The following is a 19,416-nucleotide window of genomic DNA, read 5'->3' on the forward strand; positions in this document are numbered from 1 at the left end:
GGGACTGACGGGGACAAGAGACAGACCCCAGATGGGGAGGAAACCCAGTACCAGACGTGGTGCGTGCGCTGGCAGGGAGCCCACTGAATGGTATATCTCCTCTTCAGATCCCCCCTGCCTCCCCCTCAGCCACAGCAAAGACCTGGGGCCTCCTGGGGGTGACCCTCGTCTACACTGCTGCTGTTTCTTGGGGTCACGCTGACACCTTGACACGCTCCCCCACCTCAGGAGCCACTCCAAACCTACCGCCACGGAGTTCTTCATGTCGGCCACGGCCGAGGTGAACTCGCTGAAGTGCAGCTCGGGACAGTAGACGAGGGGGTGCACAAGGTCCCCGCATTTCCTCCCGGACTTCACGCAGGCCGCCTCCCACTCGGCGCTGTTGGTGAGCACGGCAGCGTGGTACTTGCCCGTGGCGATGCCCTGGGGGACAGGGAGAGTGGGACAGAGCCCCAGGAGAGGGAACAAACAAGGCAAGAGAGGCGGTGAGAGACGCAGGGGAGGAAGGCCTCCGCCCGCCCGGGCACCCAGGCCTCCGTCCACGGGCTCCGCTACCTGCACCCTCCCTGGGTCCCCCCCCAGGTTATGAAGATGAAATGACAGCACCCCTCTTTCCTGGAGGCCAGGTGGCCTTAGGCTCCCACCTGTGCTCCGGTCAGCGTGGCCATGTCTAGGATGATGTCAGCCCCCAGGTCCTTGCAGGCGTAGGACACGCCGTCCGCTAGCACCAGCCTGCCCTCAGCATCCGTGTTGTTGATTTCCACTGTCCTGGGGGCAGCAGACACCCCACTCAGGATGGCACTCTCTGAGGCACTGGTAGTGAGTCCCTTTGGAACTGGGTGACCCCACCTAGAGCCCTTGTTTCTGTAACTACCTCACTACCCCTCCACAGTGCCAGGGTCAAGAGCAAAGGCCATTGTGTCAATCCCGCCCATCACTGTCCAGCTAGAAGCTGGACAAGCCACCCAGCTCCTGGCCTCAGTTTCCTCTTCTGTAAGATGGGAGAACAAGGTTGTGTGGGCAGCATCTACACCGTTCTCTGGCCCTAGGTAAGTGCAGGGTTACCTGTCAGGCTAACCCTGGGGATGGGCACCATGTGGCAGAGAAGGGCTCACCCTAGTGAAGCAGGGTGGTTCCTGAGCCCCGAGCCAGGACCCTGGTCACCCTTCTGGACACCCTGGGAGCAAGCAGCCTGTGGGCCAGGGCTACCTGTCACAGGGCATCTCCAACAGGGTCTGCCCCTGGCTGGAGCAAGCAAGGTGAAATCTGCCCCCAGCCAGCATGGCTCCAGCTGACCAGCCTGGCCTGGGAAGGAGAGGACAGCACGGTCGAGGGCCCTGGGCTGCGTGGTGATCGAGGGGTGGTCTTACTTTCCTGAGTAGAGCAGGTGGATGTCATCAGGCCTCGTTGCGTTGGGCCCCACCGAGTTCTCGGCCAAGCAGAACACCGCATGAAGGTTGTCCTTGAAACCCTGGAGGAGATGTGGGCAGAGGCTCCAGTTACAGGCTGGTAGTGCTCGGACCCCTGGAGTCTTTCTGACATGCTCATCAAGGGAGGCAGCGGGGCAAAGGGGGCGAGGGGCAGGGCAGGTGGCAGGAGCCGGTGCTGTCCCCCAGGCAGAGCCTGTCGTGCTGAGCAAGGTGAATGCTGGCCACACTCCTCGTGAGTCTCCGGCCAGCAAGGGGACGAGAGCGGATGCTGGTGCTCCATGTGCCGCCTCCCCTGCAGGGACCACGGTGCCTGTGGCTTGTGGCTGTGCTTCAGAGACCCCAGGAAGGTCCATTTCTAATGAGGCTGTGCGGGGCAGAAGCAAGAGCTGCCAGGCTCTGGGCCCCTCCCTCCTGCAAGTTCTGCTCCTCTGGCAGGGAACAGGCTGGGCTCCTGATCGACATTAATTAGAAACTTTGCCAAGACCTTCTGCTCTCACTTTAAGTTTACCCCCAGGAACCAAGCCAAACAGGTAGGCCCTACAGAGAGAAGAGGCCTTACATTTGGTGACAGGAAGAGCTGGGCCCCCTAGAAGCAGCCGTAGCAGCTCCTTTCAGGAGGTAAGTCGTCCCTGTGGTGGTCAGGGCACACCACCCCTTTGTTGAACACACACTTTTTACCCGTTTGACATGGGCTTTGGGCTCCAAAGGACATGCACCCCCCAACCTCACCCACTGGCAGCGATCACCACCCCGGGCAGGTGAGGAGCTGCCCTGGAGCCCTCACTTCTTCCCCTTTTAGAGCCTTTGGCCTGTGATGGGTGTGGACTCCGCAGGAAGGATAGGATGGGGGTCCTCCTCTCTCAGGATTGCAGGAGTGGGACCCCACTAACCTGCTTGACGGCAGCTCTGAAGGCCCCTAAGATGGCTGCAGCACCCCCGCAGTCTCTCTTCATCCCGGGCATGGTAGTCTGCGGACAGCACCGATGGGTGAGAGAGGAGTGAGTAAATGCTGACTGCTACCCACCTGCCCCATCCCACCCTACTCAGCACCTGGGGCCCAGAGGGGTTCCCTAGACCAGCAGGATCTACAGAAGGGAAGTCAGGACACTCTCACTGGTCAGGTGGGTGTTCTCTAAAAGCAACGGGCAGTAATGGCCAAAGACCAGGGGACCCTTTCACCTGAGCAGAGTTTTGGGGGTTATCCAGGGAAACTGTGGGGGAGGAGAAAAATGAACAGGAGGAGGAGAAAGAGGAATAGGAGGAGGAGAATGAAGAGCAGGAGGAGGAGGAGGAGGAGGAGGAGGAGAATGAAAAGCAGCAGGAGGAGGAGGAGGAGGAGGAGAATGAAGAGCAGCAGCAGGAGGAGGAGGAGGAGGAGGAAGAGAATGAGGAGGAGGAGAATGAGGAGGAGGAGAATGAGGAGGAGGGGGAGGAGAATGAAGAGCAGGAGGAGGAGGAGAATGAGGAGGAGGAGGAGAATGAGGAGGAGGAGAAGAATGAGGAGGAGGAGGAGGAGAATGAGGAGGAGGAGGAGGAGAATGAGGAGGAGGAGGAGGAGGAGGAGGAGGAGGAGGAGGAGGAGAATCAGGAGGAGGAGGAGGAGAATGAGGAGGAGGAGGAGGAGGAGAAAAAGGAGGAGGAGGAGGAGGAGGAGGAGAATCAGGAGGAGGAGGAGGAGGAGGAGAATGAGGAGGAGGAGGAGGAGAATGAGGAGGAGGAGGAGAATCAGGAGGAGGAGGAGGAGAATGAGAAGGAGGGGGAGGAGGAGAATCAGGAGGGGGAGGAAGAGAATGAGGAGGAGGGGGAGGAGGAGAATGAGAAGGAGGAGAATGAGGAAGAGGAAAAGGAGGAGGAGGAGCCGGAGGAGAGGGAGGGGAGCGATGATAAAGAACACACAACAGAGGAGATTAAAAATGGCGGCAGAGTAAGTGGAAGGTACACGGACATGCTCCCAGGACCAAACGAATTACACCTAAAATAAAGAAAAATTCCTGAATAGTCAACAGAAGATTCTCTGGAGAGAACCCTGATAACTGAGGACAGAGAGTGGAGACCACATAGAGACTGGTAGGAGGGGCGGAGGGGCGGAGGGGCGAAAGGGCTGGCAGGGCTCCCACAGACAGCAACTGAAGTTCTGAGAGATATCCCAGCTGTGGGGGTTCCCACTGAGAACTGTGGGGTCTAATCCCCAAGCTGGGCCCCCCATCAGAAAGCACCAGAACTGAGAGGGTACCCATATCACCTCTGGCTGTGAGAAGCAGCAGGGTGGCTGTGGGCCAGGGAGAGACTGGAAATTCCATCTCTCTCTTAAAGGGCCAACACACAAAATTCCCTATGGAGCCACCCATCTTGTGCTCCAACAGAGGGCAGGCAGAATGGACTGGAGCTGTGTGAGCAGAAGCCAGGATCAGAGGCTCTGGGGTTAGAGCTCAGAAGGCAGACACCCCAGTTTCCTGTGCTGAGTCATTCCCTCACACTGCGGAGGTCATCTTTCTCACACAGACATTTGCTATACAGGTGACCTGGCCTGGGGAGAAGACAGTTGATCCACCCTATTGGAAAATGCCTTGCACCACAGTGCAGAGTTTCTGAGGCCCATTAAGAGACAGAATAACAATAGCATCCAGGCAGAAGCAATTGCCCCACCTGTTGAAAACACTCTTGCCACACATGTGGATGATTGCCTGAGGGCAATTCAAGACAAAATCCTATCAGTCTGTAGACAGAGGTGATTACCGGAGGCTTTGAATCTTGCCTGATCTAATTAGTCAGAAACAGCATTTGACACAGTCCTGCACTAGAGATTGAGAGGTGTAGCAGATTTACCTAATACACAGTCACAAACCCAAACAGGCAGCCAAAATTGGGAGGCAAAGAAACAAACTCCAAATGAAAGAACAAGAGAATTCTCCAGAAGAGATAAATGAACCAGAGATAAAAAAAATTATGTAGTACAGAATTCAGAATAATGATGGTAAAGATGTTCAATAGCATGATAAAAGATATAGTAACTATGAAAACAGAAATAAAGAATGACATAGCACAAATAAAGAATATATTGGAAGGAATAAACAGCAGATTAGGAGAACCTGAGGACTGAATCAATGAATTAGAAGACAGGGTTGTAAAAATAACTCAATCAGCAAACCAAAAAGAAAAAAAAAACAATTAAAAAACAGGAGGACAGCTTAAGGGAGCTGTAGGACAAGGTGAAACATAACAATATTCGAAAAGCAGGTGTGTCAGAAGTGGCAGAAAGGGAAAAAGGGGTAGAAAACGTGTTTGAAGAAATAATGGCAGAAAACATCCCTAGCCTGGTAAAGGAAAAAGTCACACAAGTCCAGGAGGAACAGAGAACCCGAAACAGGAAAATCCCAAACAGGCCCACACCCAGACACATCACAATTAAAATGCCAAAAATAAAAGACAAAATGAGAATCTTAAAGGCAGCAAGAAAAAAGCAAACTGTTAGCTACAAAGAAGCTCCCACAAGGCTGACAACTGATTTCTCATCAGAAACTCTACAGGCCAGAAAGCAATGGCATGAAGTACTCAAGGTAATGGAAAGCAAGGATCTGAGACCAAGATTACTATATCCAGCAAGGCTATCATTCAAAATAGACAGTCAAATATAGAGTTTCCTGGACAAAAAAAGACTAAAGGAGTACCACCAAGCCAACATTATAATAAATGCTAAAGGGACTGCTGTAATGAGAAGAAATAGAGAGAGAAACCCAGGAATACACAATTAAAATGGCAATAAATAATTACCTATCCATAATAACCTTAAATGTTAAAGGATTAAATGCTCCAATCAAAAGTCATAGGGTAGCTGAATGGATAAGAAAACACGACCCATATATCTGATGTCTACAAGAGACCCACCTCAGAACAAAGGACTCACACAAACTGATAGTGAAGGGATAGAAAAAATTTTTTCCAGGTAAATGGAAATGAAAAGAAAAAAAAAAAAGCTGGGGTAGCAACAGTTATATCTGACAAAATAGACCTCAAAGTGAAGGCCATAACAAGAGATAAGGAAGGCCACTTCATAATACTAAATGGAGCAATTCAGCAAGAGGATATAACTCTGGTAAACATATATGCACCCAATACAGGAGCACACAAATACATAAAAAAACTTCTGGAAGATATCAACGGAGAGATCGCCAGCAATACAATCATAGTAGGGGATATTAATAACCCATTGACACCACTAGATAAATCCTCTAAACAAAAAAATCAGCAAAGAAACATTAATTCTAAATGACTCACTAGATCAGATGGAATTAATTGACATCTTCAGAACATTGCACCCCAAAGCTACAGAATATACATTCTTCTCGTGCACATGGAATATTTTCAAAGATAGACCAAATACTGGAACACAGGCAAAGTCTCTTCAAATTCAAGAAGATAAAAATCCTATCAAGCATCTTCTCAGACCACAATGGCATGAAATTAGAAATCAACTACAATAAAAATAATGAAAAAAATCAAACACTTGGAAGCTGAATAGCATGCTATTAAACAATGATTGGGCTACCAAAGATATCAAAGAAGAAATTAAAAACATCCTGGAAACGAATGACAATGAAAACACAACAATCAAAAATCTATGGGTCCCCTGTGAGGCTGAGACGGTCCCTGTGAGGCTGCGACGGCCCCTGTGAGGCTGAGACGGTCCCTGTGTGGCTGAACACAGGGACACGTCACAGATGGAAATAGCTACATATTCCATGTGTATGACCCGGCAACAAAAAGCGTACACCTATGGATGAGGACAGTGGGGGGTAAGGGCAGAGGGTGGGGTGACAACTGGGTGGAGGGGAGCTATGGGGGGAAAAAGGGGGAACAACTGTAATAATCTGAAAAATAAAGATTTATTAAAATAAAAATCTATGGGACACAGTGAAAACAGTCCTGAGAGGGAAGTTTATAGCTCTACAGGCCTACCTTAAAAAACAAGAAAAAATGCTAATAAGTTATCTAACGCTACAACTTAAAAGAATTAGAAAGAGAGCAACAAGAAAAGCCAAGAGTGAGCAGAGGGAAGGAGACAATAAAGATCAGAGCAGAAATAAATGACATAGAGACCAAAAAACAATACAAAAGATCAATGAAATCAAGAGCTAGTTCTTTGAAAGGATAAACAAGATTGATGAACCTCTGGCCAGGCTCACCAAGAAGCAAAGAAAGAGGACCCAAATAAACAAAATCAGAAATGAAAAAGGTGAGGTAACAACAGACCCAATAGAAATACAAAGGACTGTAAAAAACAAACAAACAAACAAAAACTACGAACAGACAACTCCACTCCAACAAACTGGACAATCTAAAGGGAATGGACATATTCCTAGAAAAATACAACCTTCCAAAACTCAATCAGGAAGAATCTGAAAACCTGAATAGGCCAATAACTACTGATGAAATTGAAACAGTAAGCAAAAATCTTCCAGCAAACAAAAATCCTGGTTCGGACAGCTTTACAGGGGAGTTCTACCAAATACTCAAAAAAGAACTAAAACCTATCCTCCTCAGACTATTCCAAAAAATTCAACAGCAAGGAACACTTCCAAGCTCATTCTATGAAGCTTAGATAAAGTCAAAGATAAAGACAAAACCAAATAAAGACACCACAAAGAAAGAGAACTACAGGCCAATATCCCTGATGAACACAGACGCTAAAATCCTCAACAAAATTCTAGCAAACTGGATCCAGCATTACATTAGAAATATCATACACCATGACTAAAGAGAGATTTATTCCCGGGATGCAAGGATGGTACAATATTCACAAATCAATAAATGTAATACATCACATTTGAGAGACAAAGATCACATAATCATATCAATTGATGCAAAAAAAAGCATTCAACAAAATCAAAAACACTTTTTTGATAAAAACTCTCAGCAAAGTGGGAATAGAGGGATCATACCTCAATATAATAAAAGCCTTATATGACAAACCTGCAGTCAACATCATACTCAATGGGCAAAAACTAAAACCATTTCCCCTAAGAACAGGAACAAGACAGGGATGCCCACTTTCACCACTCCTGTTCAACATAGTACCGGAAGTGCTAGTCAGAGTGATCAGACAAGGAGAAGAAATAAAATGCATCCAAATTGGAAAAGAAGAAGTAAAATTGTCATTATTCGCAGATGACATGATATTGTACATAGAAAACCCTAAAGACTCCATCAAAACACTACCAGACTTAATAAATGAATTCGGCAATGTAGCAGAAATCTATTGGTTTTTTATACAACAATAATGAACTCACCAAAAAAGAAACTAAAATAAAAATCAATCCCATTTACCATCGCACAAAAAAAATTAAGATACCTAGGAATACACTTAACTAAAGAGGTAAAAGACCTCTACTTAGAAAACAACAGGACGTTGAAAAAAGAGATAGAGGAAGACATAAACAGATGGAAGAACATACTGGGTTCATGGATTGGTAGAATCAACATCATTAAAATGTCCATACTACCCAAAGAAATTTATAGGTTCAATGCAGTCCCCATTAAAATACCAATGGCATATTTCACAGACCTAGAATAAACTCTCCCAAGATTCATCTGGAATTAAAAAAACACCCCAATAAGCCACAGCAATCCTGAGAAAAAGAACAAAGTTGGAGGGATCACAATACCAGATATCAAGCAATATTACAAAGCCACTGTTCTCAAAACTGCCTGGTACTGGCACAAGAGCAGATATATAGACCAATGGAACAGAACAGAGAACCCAGAAACCGACCCAAGCCATTATGCTCAATTAATATTTGACAAAGGAGGCAAGAGCATACAATGGAGTCAAGACAGTCTCTTCAGCCCTGACTGGTTTGGCTCAGTGGATAGAACGTTGGCCTACGGACTGAAGGGTCCCAGGTTCGATTCCAGTCAAGGGCATGTGCCTTAGTTGCGGGCACATCCCCAGTAGGGGGTGTGCAGGAGGCAGCTGGTCGATGATTCTCTCTCATTGATGTTTCTAACTCTCTATCTCTCTCCCTTCCTCTCTGTAAAAAAAACCAATAAAATATATTTAAAAAAAAAAAAAGACAGTCTCTTCAATAAATGGTGCTGGGAAATTGGTCAGATACTGGTACATGCAAAAAAAAATGAAACTAGATCACCAACTTATACCATACACAAAAATAAACTCAAAATGGTTAATGAACTCAAATGTAAGACGGTAAACCATAAAAATATTAGAGGAATCCGCAGGCAGCAAAATCTCAAACATATGTCGTAGCTACATCTTTACCGATACAGCTCCTATGGCAATGGAAACTAAGGAGAAAATAAACAAATGGGACTACATCAAAATAAAAAGCTTCTGCACAGCAAAAGAAACCATCAGCAAAACAACAAGAAAGCCCACTGCATGGGAGAACATATCTGCCAATGCTATCTCAGATAAGGGTTTAATCTCCAAAATTTACAGGGAACTCATACAACTTAACAAAAGGAAGATAAACAATGCAATAAAAAAATGGGCAAAGGACCTAAATAGACACTTTTTGAAAGAGGACATACAGAAGGCTGAGAGACATGAAAACATCATCAAAGTCACTAATCATCCGAGAGATGCAAATCAAAACAACAATGAGGTGCCATCTCACACCTGTCAGAATGGCTATCATCAACAAATCAACAAACAACAAGTGCTGGTGAGGATGTGGAGAATAAAGAACCCTAGTTCGCTGCTGGTAGGAATACAGACTGGTACAGCTACTGTGGAGAACAGTATGGAGTTTCCTCAAAAAATTAAAAATGGAACTCCCATTTGATCCAGTAATCCCACTTCTGGGAATATATCCCAAGAAACCAGAAACACCAATCAGAAAGGATATATGTACCCCTATGTTCATAGCAGCACAATTTACAATAGCTAAGATTTGGAAACAGCCTAAGTGCCCATCAGCAGATGAGTGGATTAAAAAACTGTGGTACATCTACAACAATGGAATACTATTTTGCTATAAAAAAGAATGAATATTATGCTAAGTGAAATAAGCCAGTCGGAGAAAGATAAATATCACATGATCTCACTCATATGTGGGATATAATAAACAACATAAACTGATGAACAACAATAGATCTAGAGACAAAGAAACCCTGAATAGACCGTCCAACCTCAGAGAGAAGGCAGGGGAAGGGGGGGTAAGAGGTCAACTATAGTAGGAGTTGTATGCATGCATATTAGCATAACCAATGGACATGGACACTGGGGCGGTGGGCACTTATCCTGGGGAGCGGGAGTGGCAGGGGGGAGGGGAGTCAAGTAGGGGAAAAGGAGACAGAGGTAATACTTTAAACAAAAAGTCATAGGGTAGCTGACTGGATACAAAACTATGACTCAATTATATGTCATCTAAGAGACCCATCTCAGAACAAAAGACACACAATGGTTGAGAGTGAAGAGATGGAAAAAAATTTTCCATGTAAATGGGAAAGAAAAAAAAAAGCTGGAGTAGCGATACTCATATCTGACAAAATAGACTTCAAAATGAAGGCCATCACAAGAGACAACAAAGGTCACTACATCTATCCAACAAGAGGATATAACCCTGGTAAACATATATGTACCCAATATAGGAGGAGCACCTAAATGTATAAAAAAAACTTCTAGAGGAATTTAAGGGAGAGATCGACAACAATACAGTCATAGTAGGAGAGTTTAACACACCACTGACTTCACTGGACAGATCTTCCAGACAAAAACGTAACAAGGAAACAGTGACTCTAAAGGACACACTAGATCGATGGATTTAATTAACATTTATGGAACATTTCACTCCAAAGCTGCAGAATATACATTCTTCTCAAGTACACATGGATCATTCACAAAGATAGACCACAGGTTAGGACACAAAACAAGTCTCTACAATTCAAGAAGATTGAAATCATATCAAGCATCTTCTCAGATCACAGTGGAATAAAACTAGAAATCAACTACAGTAAAAACACTCAAAAACATTCAAACACATGGAGACTAAAGAGCATGTTATTAAACAATGAATGGATGACCAATGAGGTCAAGAAAGAAATAAAAAACTTCCTGGAAACAAAGGAAATGAACACACAACAACCCAAAATCTCTGGGACACAGCAAAAGCAGTTCTGAGTGGGAGGTTAATAGCACTACAGGCATACCTCAAAAAACAAGGAAAATCAGCAATAAATTATGTAACTCTACAACTTAAAGACTAGAAAGTGAACAAGAAAAGCCCAGAGTACGTAGAAGGAAGGAAATAATAAAGATTAGAGCAGAAATAAATGACATAGAGACTAAAAAAAAAATACAAAAAATCAAGGAATGCAAGAGCTGGTTCTTTGAAAGGATAAACAAAACTGATAAACTGCCAGTAAGACTCATCAAAAAACAAAGAGAAAGGACCCAAATAAATAAGATCAGAAACCAAAGCGGAGAACTAACCTCTAACACCACAGAAATACAAAAGATTGCAGGAAAAATACTACGAACACCTACACTGAGTGGCCAGATTATTATGACCACCTGACGTTTGTAGGCAAATTAGCCGTACACTGCATCGTATGGGATATGGAAGCCGAAGGCCTGTTCGAACACCTTTGCTGTCTGCAGTTACCAAGATAAAACGTTTCCAATTCGCACAGGAACACAAGGATTGGACAGTCGAGCATTGGAAAAAAATCATGTGGTCCGATGAATCACGTTTCTAGTTGTATCATGCAGATGGCAGAGTGAGAATTTGGCGGAAACAGCATGAAAGCATGCACCCCACATGCATGAGTACAATCCTTCAAGCTGGTGGGAGCAGTGTTATGGTTTGGGGCATGTTTTCCTGGCATAATCTGGGCCCTTTAATTCGTGTAGAACAATGTCTGAATAGCACAACATACCTAAGTATTGTTGTTGATCAAGTTTATCCTATCATGTTGATGGCGTATCCCAATGGAGATAGCTTCTTCAAGCAAAACAATGCGCCATGCCACAGTGCTCGTATTGTGCAGGAGTGGTTTCAAGAACATGAGGGAGACTTTACCTTGCTCAGGTGGCCTCCAAAATCACCAGATCTCAATCCAATTGAGCATTTGTGGGACGAAGTTAAAAGAGCCATCAGGCAGCTGGTTCCACAGCCATCAAATCTCACAGAACTGGACAGTGCTATTCACCAGGCATGGTGTCCAATTCCTCGCATCACCTTTCAACATCTAGTGGAGTCAATGCCAAGAATCACCGCAATATTGAAGGCAAAAGGTGGCCCAACGAAGTACTGATGGGGTGGTCATAATAATCTGACCACTTAGTATATATGACAACAAGCTGGACAATGAGGATGAAATGAACAAATTCCTAGAAAATATAACCTCCCATAACTGACACAGGAGAAATCAGAAAACCTGAATAGGCCAATGAAAACTGATGAAATAGAAGCAGTAATCAAAACACTCCCAGCAAACAAAAGCCCGGGTCCGGACAGCTTCACAGGAGAGTTTTACCAAACATTCAAAGAAGAACTAACACCTATACTCCTTGAACTACTTCAGATTAATCCAAGAGGAAGGAATACTTCCAAACTCGTTTTATGAGGCCAGCATTATTGTAATTAGAAAACCAGTTAAAGACACTACAAAGAAAGAGAATTACAGGCCAATATCCCTGATGAACATAGCTGCTAAAATCCTCAACAAAATAGTAGCAAATCACAACCAGCAATCTATGAAAAAGATCTACACCACTACCAAGTGGGATTTATTCTGGGGATGCAAGGCCGGTACAATATTAGTAAATCGATAAATTTGATAAATCACAGAAACAAATTGAAAGACAAAAAACACAAGAGGATATCAATAGACACAGAAAAAGCATTCAATGAAATCCAACACCCATTTTTGATAAAAACTCTCAGCAAACTGGGAATAGAGGGAAAATATCTCAACATGATGAAAGCCATATATGACAAACCTAGAGTGAACATTATACTCAATGGGCAAAAAAAACCCATTTCCCCTAAACAGGAAAAAGACAGGGATGTCCGCTTTCACCACTCTTATTCAACATAGCACTGGAAGTCCTAGCCACGGAGAGATCAGACAAGAAGAAGAAAAAAAAGGCATCCAAATTGGAAAGGAGGAAGTAAAACTCTTATTATTCTTGATGACGTGATATTGTACATAGAAAACCCTAAAGACTCCACCAAAAAACTACTAGATTTAATCCATGAATTTGGCAATGGAGCAGGATACTAAATCAACATCCAAAAATCGATGGCTTTTGTATACACCAATAGTGAATTCTCAGAAAGAGAAACTAAACAAGCAATCCCATTTACCATTGCAACAAAAAAATTAAGATACTTAGGAATAAACTTAACCAAGGAGGCAAAAGACCTGTATTTGTAAAACTGCAGGACGCTAAAAAAAGAGATGGAAGGAGACAGAAACAGATGGAAGAATATACCGTGTTCAGGGACTGGTAGAATCAAAATCATTACAATGTCAATACTACCCAAAGCAATCTACAGATTCAATGCAATCCCTATTAAAATATAACGGCATATTTCACAGACCTAGAACAAACACTCAAAAAAATTTATACGAATTTAAAAAGACCCGGAATAGCTACAGCAATTTTGAGAAAGAAAAACAAAGTTGAAGGAATCACAATACCAGATTTCAAGATATATTACAAAGCCACCATAACTAGAGCAGTCTGGTACTGGCACAACAACAGCCATATTGACTAATGGAACAGAACAGAGATCCACAGATTGACCCAAGTCATTACGCCCAATTAATATTTGACAATAGAGGCAAGAGCATACAATGGAGTCTAGACAGTCTCTTCAATGAATGGTGTTAGGAAAGTTGGACAGATACGTGCAAAAACAATGAAACTAGACCACCAACTTACACCATAAACAAGATTAAACTCAAAATAGATAAAATACTTAAGTATAAGTCAGTTAACCTTAAAAGCCCTAGAAGAAACCATAGGCAGCAAAATGGCAGACATCTCTTGCAGCAATATGTTTACAGATACAGTGGGGCCTTGACTTACGAGTAACGAGTTTTTCGAGATACGAGCCGTCTCTCTGCCGATTTTTTCTTTGAGTTGCGAGCTAAAATTCGGGTTACGAGCCAGCTTCAGATACCCCACCCCTAGTTGGCGCAGCGACGTCACAGTGAACGCCACAACATCAGCCCACCATCACGTGTCTCACTCGTTCACTTTTTTTTAAATTAAATCTTTATTGTTCAGATTACATTTGTTCCTCTTTTTTTCCTCCCCATAACTCCCCTCCTCCCAGTTCCCGCCCCACCCTCCGCCCTCACTCCCCACCCACTGTCCTCATCCATAGGTGAACGATTTTTGTCCAGTCTCTTCCCGCATCTCCCATTCCCCTTTCCCCCCCAAGAATAGTCAGTCCATTCCCTTTCTATGTCCCTGATTCATTATAATCACCAGTTCATTCTGTACATCAGATTATTTATTCACTTGATTCTTAGATTCACTTGTTGATAGATGCATGTTTGTTGTTCACAATTTGTATCTTTACCTTTTTCTTCTTCCTCTTCTTAAAGGATACCTTTCAGCATTTTGTATAATACTGGTTTAGTGGTGATGAACTCCTTTAGCTTTTCCTTATCTGTGAAGCTCTTTATCTGACCTTCAATTCTGAATGATAGCTTTGCTGGATAAAGTAATCTTGGTTGTAGGTTCTTGGTATTCAGCACTTTGAATATTTCTTGCCATTCCCTTCTGGCCTGCAAAGTTTCTGTTGAGAAATCAGCTGATAGTCGTATGGGTATTCCCTTGTAGGTAATTGAGTCTCTTTCTCTTGCTGCTTTTAAGATTCTCTCTTTGTCTTTTGCTCTTGGCATTTTAATTATGATGTGTCTTGGTGTGGTCCTCTTTGGATTCCTTTTGTTTGGGGTTCTCTACGCTTCTTGGACCTGTAAGTCCATTTCTTTCACCAGGTGGGGGAAGTTTTCTGCCATTATTTCTTCAAATAGGTTTTCAATATCTTGCTGTCTCTCATCTTCTGGCACCCCTATAATTTTGATGTTTGTTCGCTTGAAGCTGTCCCAGAGGCTCCTTACACTATCTTCGTATTTTCGGATTCTTTTTTCATTTTGCTTTTCTGGTTGGGTGTTTTTTGCTTCTTCGCATTTCAAATCTTTGACTTGATTCTTGCGCTCCTCTGGCCTGCTATTGGGTGTCTGTATAATATTCTTTATTTAAGTCAGTGTATGCTTAATTTCTAGTTGGTTCTTTATCACAGCATCGAGGGTCTCATTAGATTTCGTGAGGTTCTCATCAAGTTTATTGGCAGCTTCTAGCACATTATTGCAAGCCCTCAAAATTGCGTTTTTTAGCTCTATAGCCTCCATTTCTGTCATGTTTTTTTGTCTCCGCATTTTTTATGCTTTCTTGGTGCACCCCCTTGTGGTCTTTGTGCGCAGTCTTGTTCTAGTTAAGCCTTGATTGTTGTAGTTAATACTAGAGGGATTTGACCACCAGGCCGACTGGCTGTGAGAATCACCTGTATCTGCAGTGGGAAAACTTCTGTCCTCTGGAGAGGTGCTAATCTAGCCTTTGCCTGAGGCTATCCGGCAAATGGCTCTGTGCAGGGCTTGGGCGGGGCGGGTCGCATGGGGTCAACAGGGCGGGCGGAGGGAGCAGTTATAGCTGCTCTCAGTCCCATTCCCAGAGACTCTGCTTCTCAGAACCCCAGCAACCACTGCAAACCTCGGAGAGAAAGCTGCCCTCACGTTCCAACTGATGCCAGACAATCTCGCCTCTCCCTTTTGAGTCTGAGTCCCTAGAGACTTGCCCGGATCTGGAGCTCAGAGTCTGAAACTCCCTCCTGATTGAAAACGACAACCGCGCCCTCAGCCACCAGCCCGCTTTGCGCGCGCACCTCTGCAACTTAGTATTTTCCACACTGCGCCTCCTCTGAGCCTCGTAATGCTGTTCTCTTTCCTTCTAGTTGAAGAGTCTCTCCTCAGCCAGCCTTCCTGTGGTTCTGGGTGATGTCTGTTCCGTCTTTTAGTTGTATTTTTGAAGAGGTTGTTTGCGGCAGCAATCTCCGGAGTTTACCTATGCCGCTATCTTGGTCTCTCCTAAGCCTAGAGTCTTGACAGTTTGGATCTACAGTAGACGACCCCCTCACCGGTGAACCACCTTGGCGAGCTACTTGACCTCGGAGATCAGGCCCAGGGCTGAGACCCTGGCCCTTCACCTTTGTAATTTCCTGGAGAATCTCGTTTAATTTTTGATTTGACATACGAGTAATTTGAGTTACGAGCTCCGTCACGGAACGAATTAAACTCGTAAGTCAAGGCCCCACTGTACATCTCCTAGGGCAGTGGTCAGCAAACTTACTAGTCAACAGAGCCAAATATCAACAGTACAACGATTGAAATGTCTTTTGAGAGCCAAATTTTTAAAACTTAAACTATATAAGTAGGTACACTGTTATTAAATTAATTAGGGTACTCCTAAGGTTTAGGAAGAGCCACACTCAAGGGGCCAAAGAGCCGCATGTGGCTCACGAACCACAGTTTGCCGACCATGGTCTAGGGCAAAGGAAACTAAGGAGAAAATAAACAAATGGGACTACATCAATATATAAAGTTTCTGCACCGCAAAAGAAACCATCAACAAAACGAAAAAAGAGCTCACTGCATGGGAGAACATATTAGACAATGATACATCTGATAAAGGGATAATATATAAAATATGTGAGGAACTCATACAAGTTTATGAAAGGAAGACAAACAAGCCAATTAAAAAATGGGCAAAGGACCTAAATAGATACTTCTCCAAGCAGGACATACTGATGGCCCAGAGACATATGAATAAATGCTCAAAGTCACTGATCATCAGAGAAATGCAAATCAAAACAACAATAAGGTACCATCTCACACCTGTCAGAGTGGCTACCATCAACAAATCAACAAATGACAAGTGCTGGTGAGGATGTGGAGAAAAGGGAACCCTAGTACACTGCTGGTGGGGGTGTAGCCATTTTTAAAAACAGTATAGCGTTTCCTCAAAAAATTACATGTGGAAGTGCCATTTGACCCAGTGATCCCACTTCTAGGAATATATCCTAAGAAACCCGAAACACCAATCAGAAAGAATGTACGCACCCCTATGTTCACAGCTGCACAATTTACAATAGCTAACATCTGGAAACAGCCCAAGTGCCCATTGGTAGATGAGTGGATGCAAAAGCTATGGTACATTTACACCATGGAATGCTATGTAACAGTAAAAAAGAAGAATCTCTTACCCTTTGAGACAGCTGGAGGGACCTGGAGAGTATCATGCTAAGTGAAATAAGTCAGTCAGAGAAAAACAAGCATCACACGATCACACTCATATGTGGAATCTAAATAACAAAATAATCTGATGAACGGAGTGGATCCAGAGACATGGAAGCTTGGAACTGAGTGCGGAACCACAGAGGGAAGGTGGTGGAGGGTGGGTGGGTGGGATGTGATCAACCAAGGACCTTGTGTGCATATATGCATGGCCCATGGACACAGACAATGGGGCGATGGGGGCCTTGGACAGGGGCGGGGGCAGGCTGGAGGGGACCAAGGGGGGTGGAGGGAATGGGTAATACATAATACTTTCAACAATAAAGAATTATTTAAAACACACACACACACACACAAACATGGCCAGCATGGCTTGGAGACCAGGCTGTCACCTGGTCCCCAGGCTGTCCTGGAAACAGGCCCACTTCCTTGCACTGGCATTTAAAGCTGGCACCATCTGGCCTCATTGACACTTTTGTTCTCAGCTCTCTTTGCTTCTCCACGTCACTTTCTTGAGCCATCCACTTGGGATAATGTGAAATTTTCCCAAATGTCACTGTCACATCACCAAGGCGCCCCCCCCCCGCCCCCCCCCCCCCTCCACACACACACTGGCAAGGACACCTGCAGCCCCACCACCCTGCCCATCCGTTGGCATCTCCTGGGTAGACCAGTCTAATGAGAGGCTGCTAGAAACAGAGGTACCTTCCTGCCACAGAGGTAATTGTGATTTTCTATAAACTGGTGGAGAGTGGTCACATATTTTTACATTTTATAGGCTCCCAATGCTAATTGACAAGTTCATATTTTAAATTAACAGCAGGTCATCACATATAAGGATTCGGGTTTGAAATGTACTGAGCAATGTTTTGAACCTTTATCGGATTACATGAGCCCGGAGTTTTAATGGAAAGTATTTTTAGGTATAAACTGAGCTGCTTTTACAATTAAATTGAGTGAAAATGACCCAGCTAGCACTATTGAAAATAAGCTGTCTCTTTTGACCTAAACTGCGAGAAAGCACAGGACTGTTTAAAAGGAAAAATAGGGTCTCGGATCTGGAAGCAAACCACTTGCAAAATGGCCCACAGAAAACTGCTCGAGATGGTCACTGGAACGGTGTCCCTGTCACTGGCGCAGCCTCCCAACCACGGGCAGACAATACCAAACCACAGGGGTAGATCTACTCATGTGCTTGCTTTGCAGCACCCCCAAAACCCATTCCTACTTTTATAAAAGAAACGATCCCCATCTTGACATGACGGTGGCATTTCCCTTTTGCACTGGGCTAACGCTTGTATCTATGGCCCGCAAGTGAGAAGTGGGCTGCAGGCGGCACTGAGCAAGGCATGGCACCCAGTGAGCTGCCGGTGCCCGGCCTCGTTTCCAGCCTCCAGGAAAGGAAAGCGCTGCCCATTTCACTCGCGTATCCTTGCTGAAGCAGTGAAGTTATTAACTTGAAAACATCTCAACCACTGATGCAGCCACTTTCCATATTCTGTGTGATGGAATGAAGGTACTCGCAGAGCACCGGAGGGCTCAGGTTTATGGCTGCCGGCTTCACGGCTGGCCCCACGCACAGCCTCAGCGACGCGCCTCCATCCTGAGGCCGGACACAGCCTGGAGTTCCCGCTTCGTCTGGCTTCCGTTCTCACCAGCACCCTTTTTCCTTGAGAGAGCAGCTGACACACGGTGGTTATTCACACATAGGTGTCTGGCAGACATTTCCTCAAAAATGAACAAAGCAAGCCTCTTACTTCCACGAAAACAGTTCCATTGTTATTTGTTGCTAATGGCAAAATTTGAGCTTTTAAGAAAAAAAATCAGAATTTTGGAAAACTTGTATCTGCCTCAGGCTTCCAAATACTCAATGACTTTTTATTTTTTTATTTTATTTTTTAAAATATTTTTTATTGATTTTTTACAGAGGGGAAGGGAGAGAGATAGAGAGTCAGAAACATCGATGAGAGAGAAACATCGATCAGCTGCCTCCTGCACACCTCCAACTGGGGATGTGCCCGCAACCCAGGTACATGCCCTTGACCGGAATCGAACCCGGGACCCTTCAGTCCGCAGGCCAACGCTCAATCCACTGAGCCAAACCGGTTTCGGCTCAATGACTTTTTAAATGAGACGAATGGTGATATTAAGAAATGTGATTTAATGGAAGGTGTCAAGCTTTAAAAGTCTGCATAATTCTACAAACAACGTCTTCCAAATGACCCAGGCGCGACATTACAGAATCAGGCAAAGTCCAAGCTGGACCACTCAATTCTAATGTAACAGCATAAACATTCACTGACATTGTTTCAGGTTCCGCATCAGAGTGAGCCTTTGAGAGCCACTGCTTGGAGAGTTTTGGTGTAATAGCAAGACGAACGGCCCCAGTTCCTCGAATTGTACTACCCTACTTCTCCCTTTCCAACTATGAAGTGAGTGAAGCCAAACTTTCTTTTGACATTTGACTGAAACAACATATCACGATACACTAAATGCAGCAGACACATGGCCACACGTATCTTCTATGAAGGCGAGCACTGAAGAGATTCGCAGAAATGTAACATGCCACTCTCCTCGCTGTTTTCCACTTTGGAAAATAGTTCTTTTATAACATTTACGTTAACATGCAGGTTTAAAATGGGTTTATATTATGTTC

General features: G+C 44.4%; 1 protein-coding gene across 1 annotated transcript in view; it reads right to left on the reverse strand.

Moving 5' to 3' along the window:
- The window catches only part of NPEPL1 (aminopeptidase like 1), a 31,055-nt gene that overhangs the window by 1,201 nt on the left and 10,438 nt on the right, over positions 1–19,416 (reverse strand). The window contains exons 7-10 of the mRNA XM_070419695.1: positions 2,321–2,398; positions 1,371–1,471; positions 645–768; positions 247–423 (exon numbers count right to left, since the gene is read on the reverse strand). Coding sequence (XP_070275796.1) covers positions 247–423; positions 645–768; positions 1,371–1,471; positions 2,321–2,398 — 480 coding nt within the window. The remainder of the gene's footprint in view (positions 1–246; positions 424–644; positions 769–1,370; positions 1,472–2,320; positions 2,399–19,416) is intronic.

This window comes from Myotis yumanensis, unplaced genomic scaffold, assembly GCF_028538775.1.
Source record: "Myotis yumanensis isolate MYYU_CA2020_CCGP unplaced genomic scaffold, mMyoYum1.0.hap1 SCAF_7, whole genome shotgun sequence".
Taxonomy (NCBI): Eukaryota; Metazoa; Chordata; class Mammalia; order Chiroptera; family Vespertilionidae; genus Myotis; species Myotis yumanensis.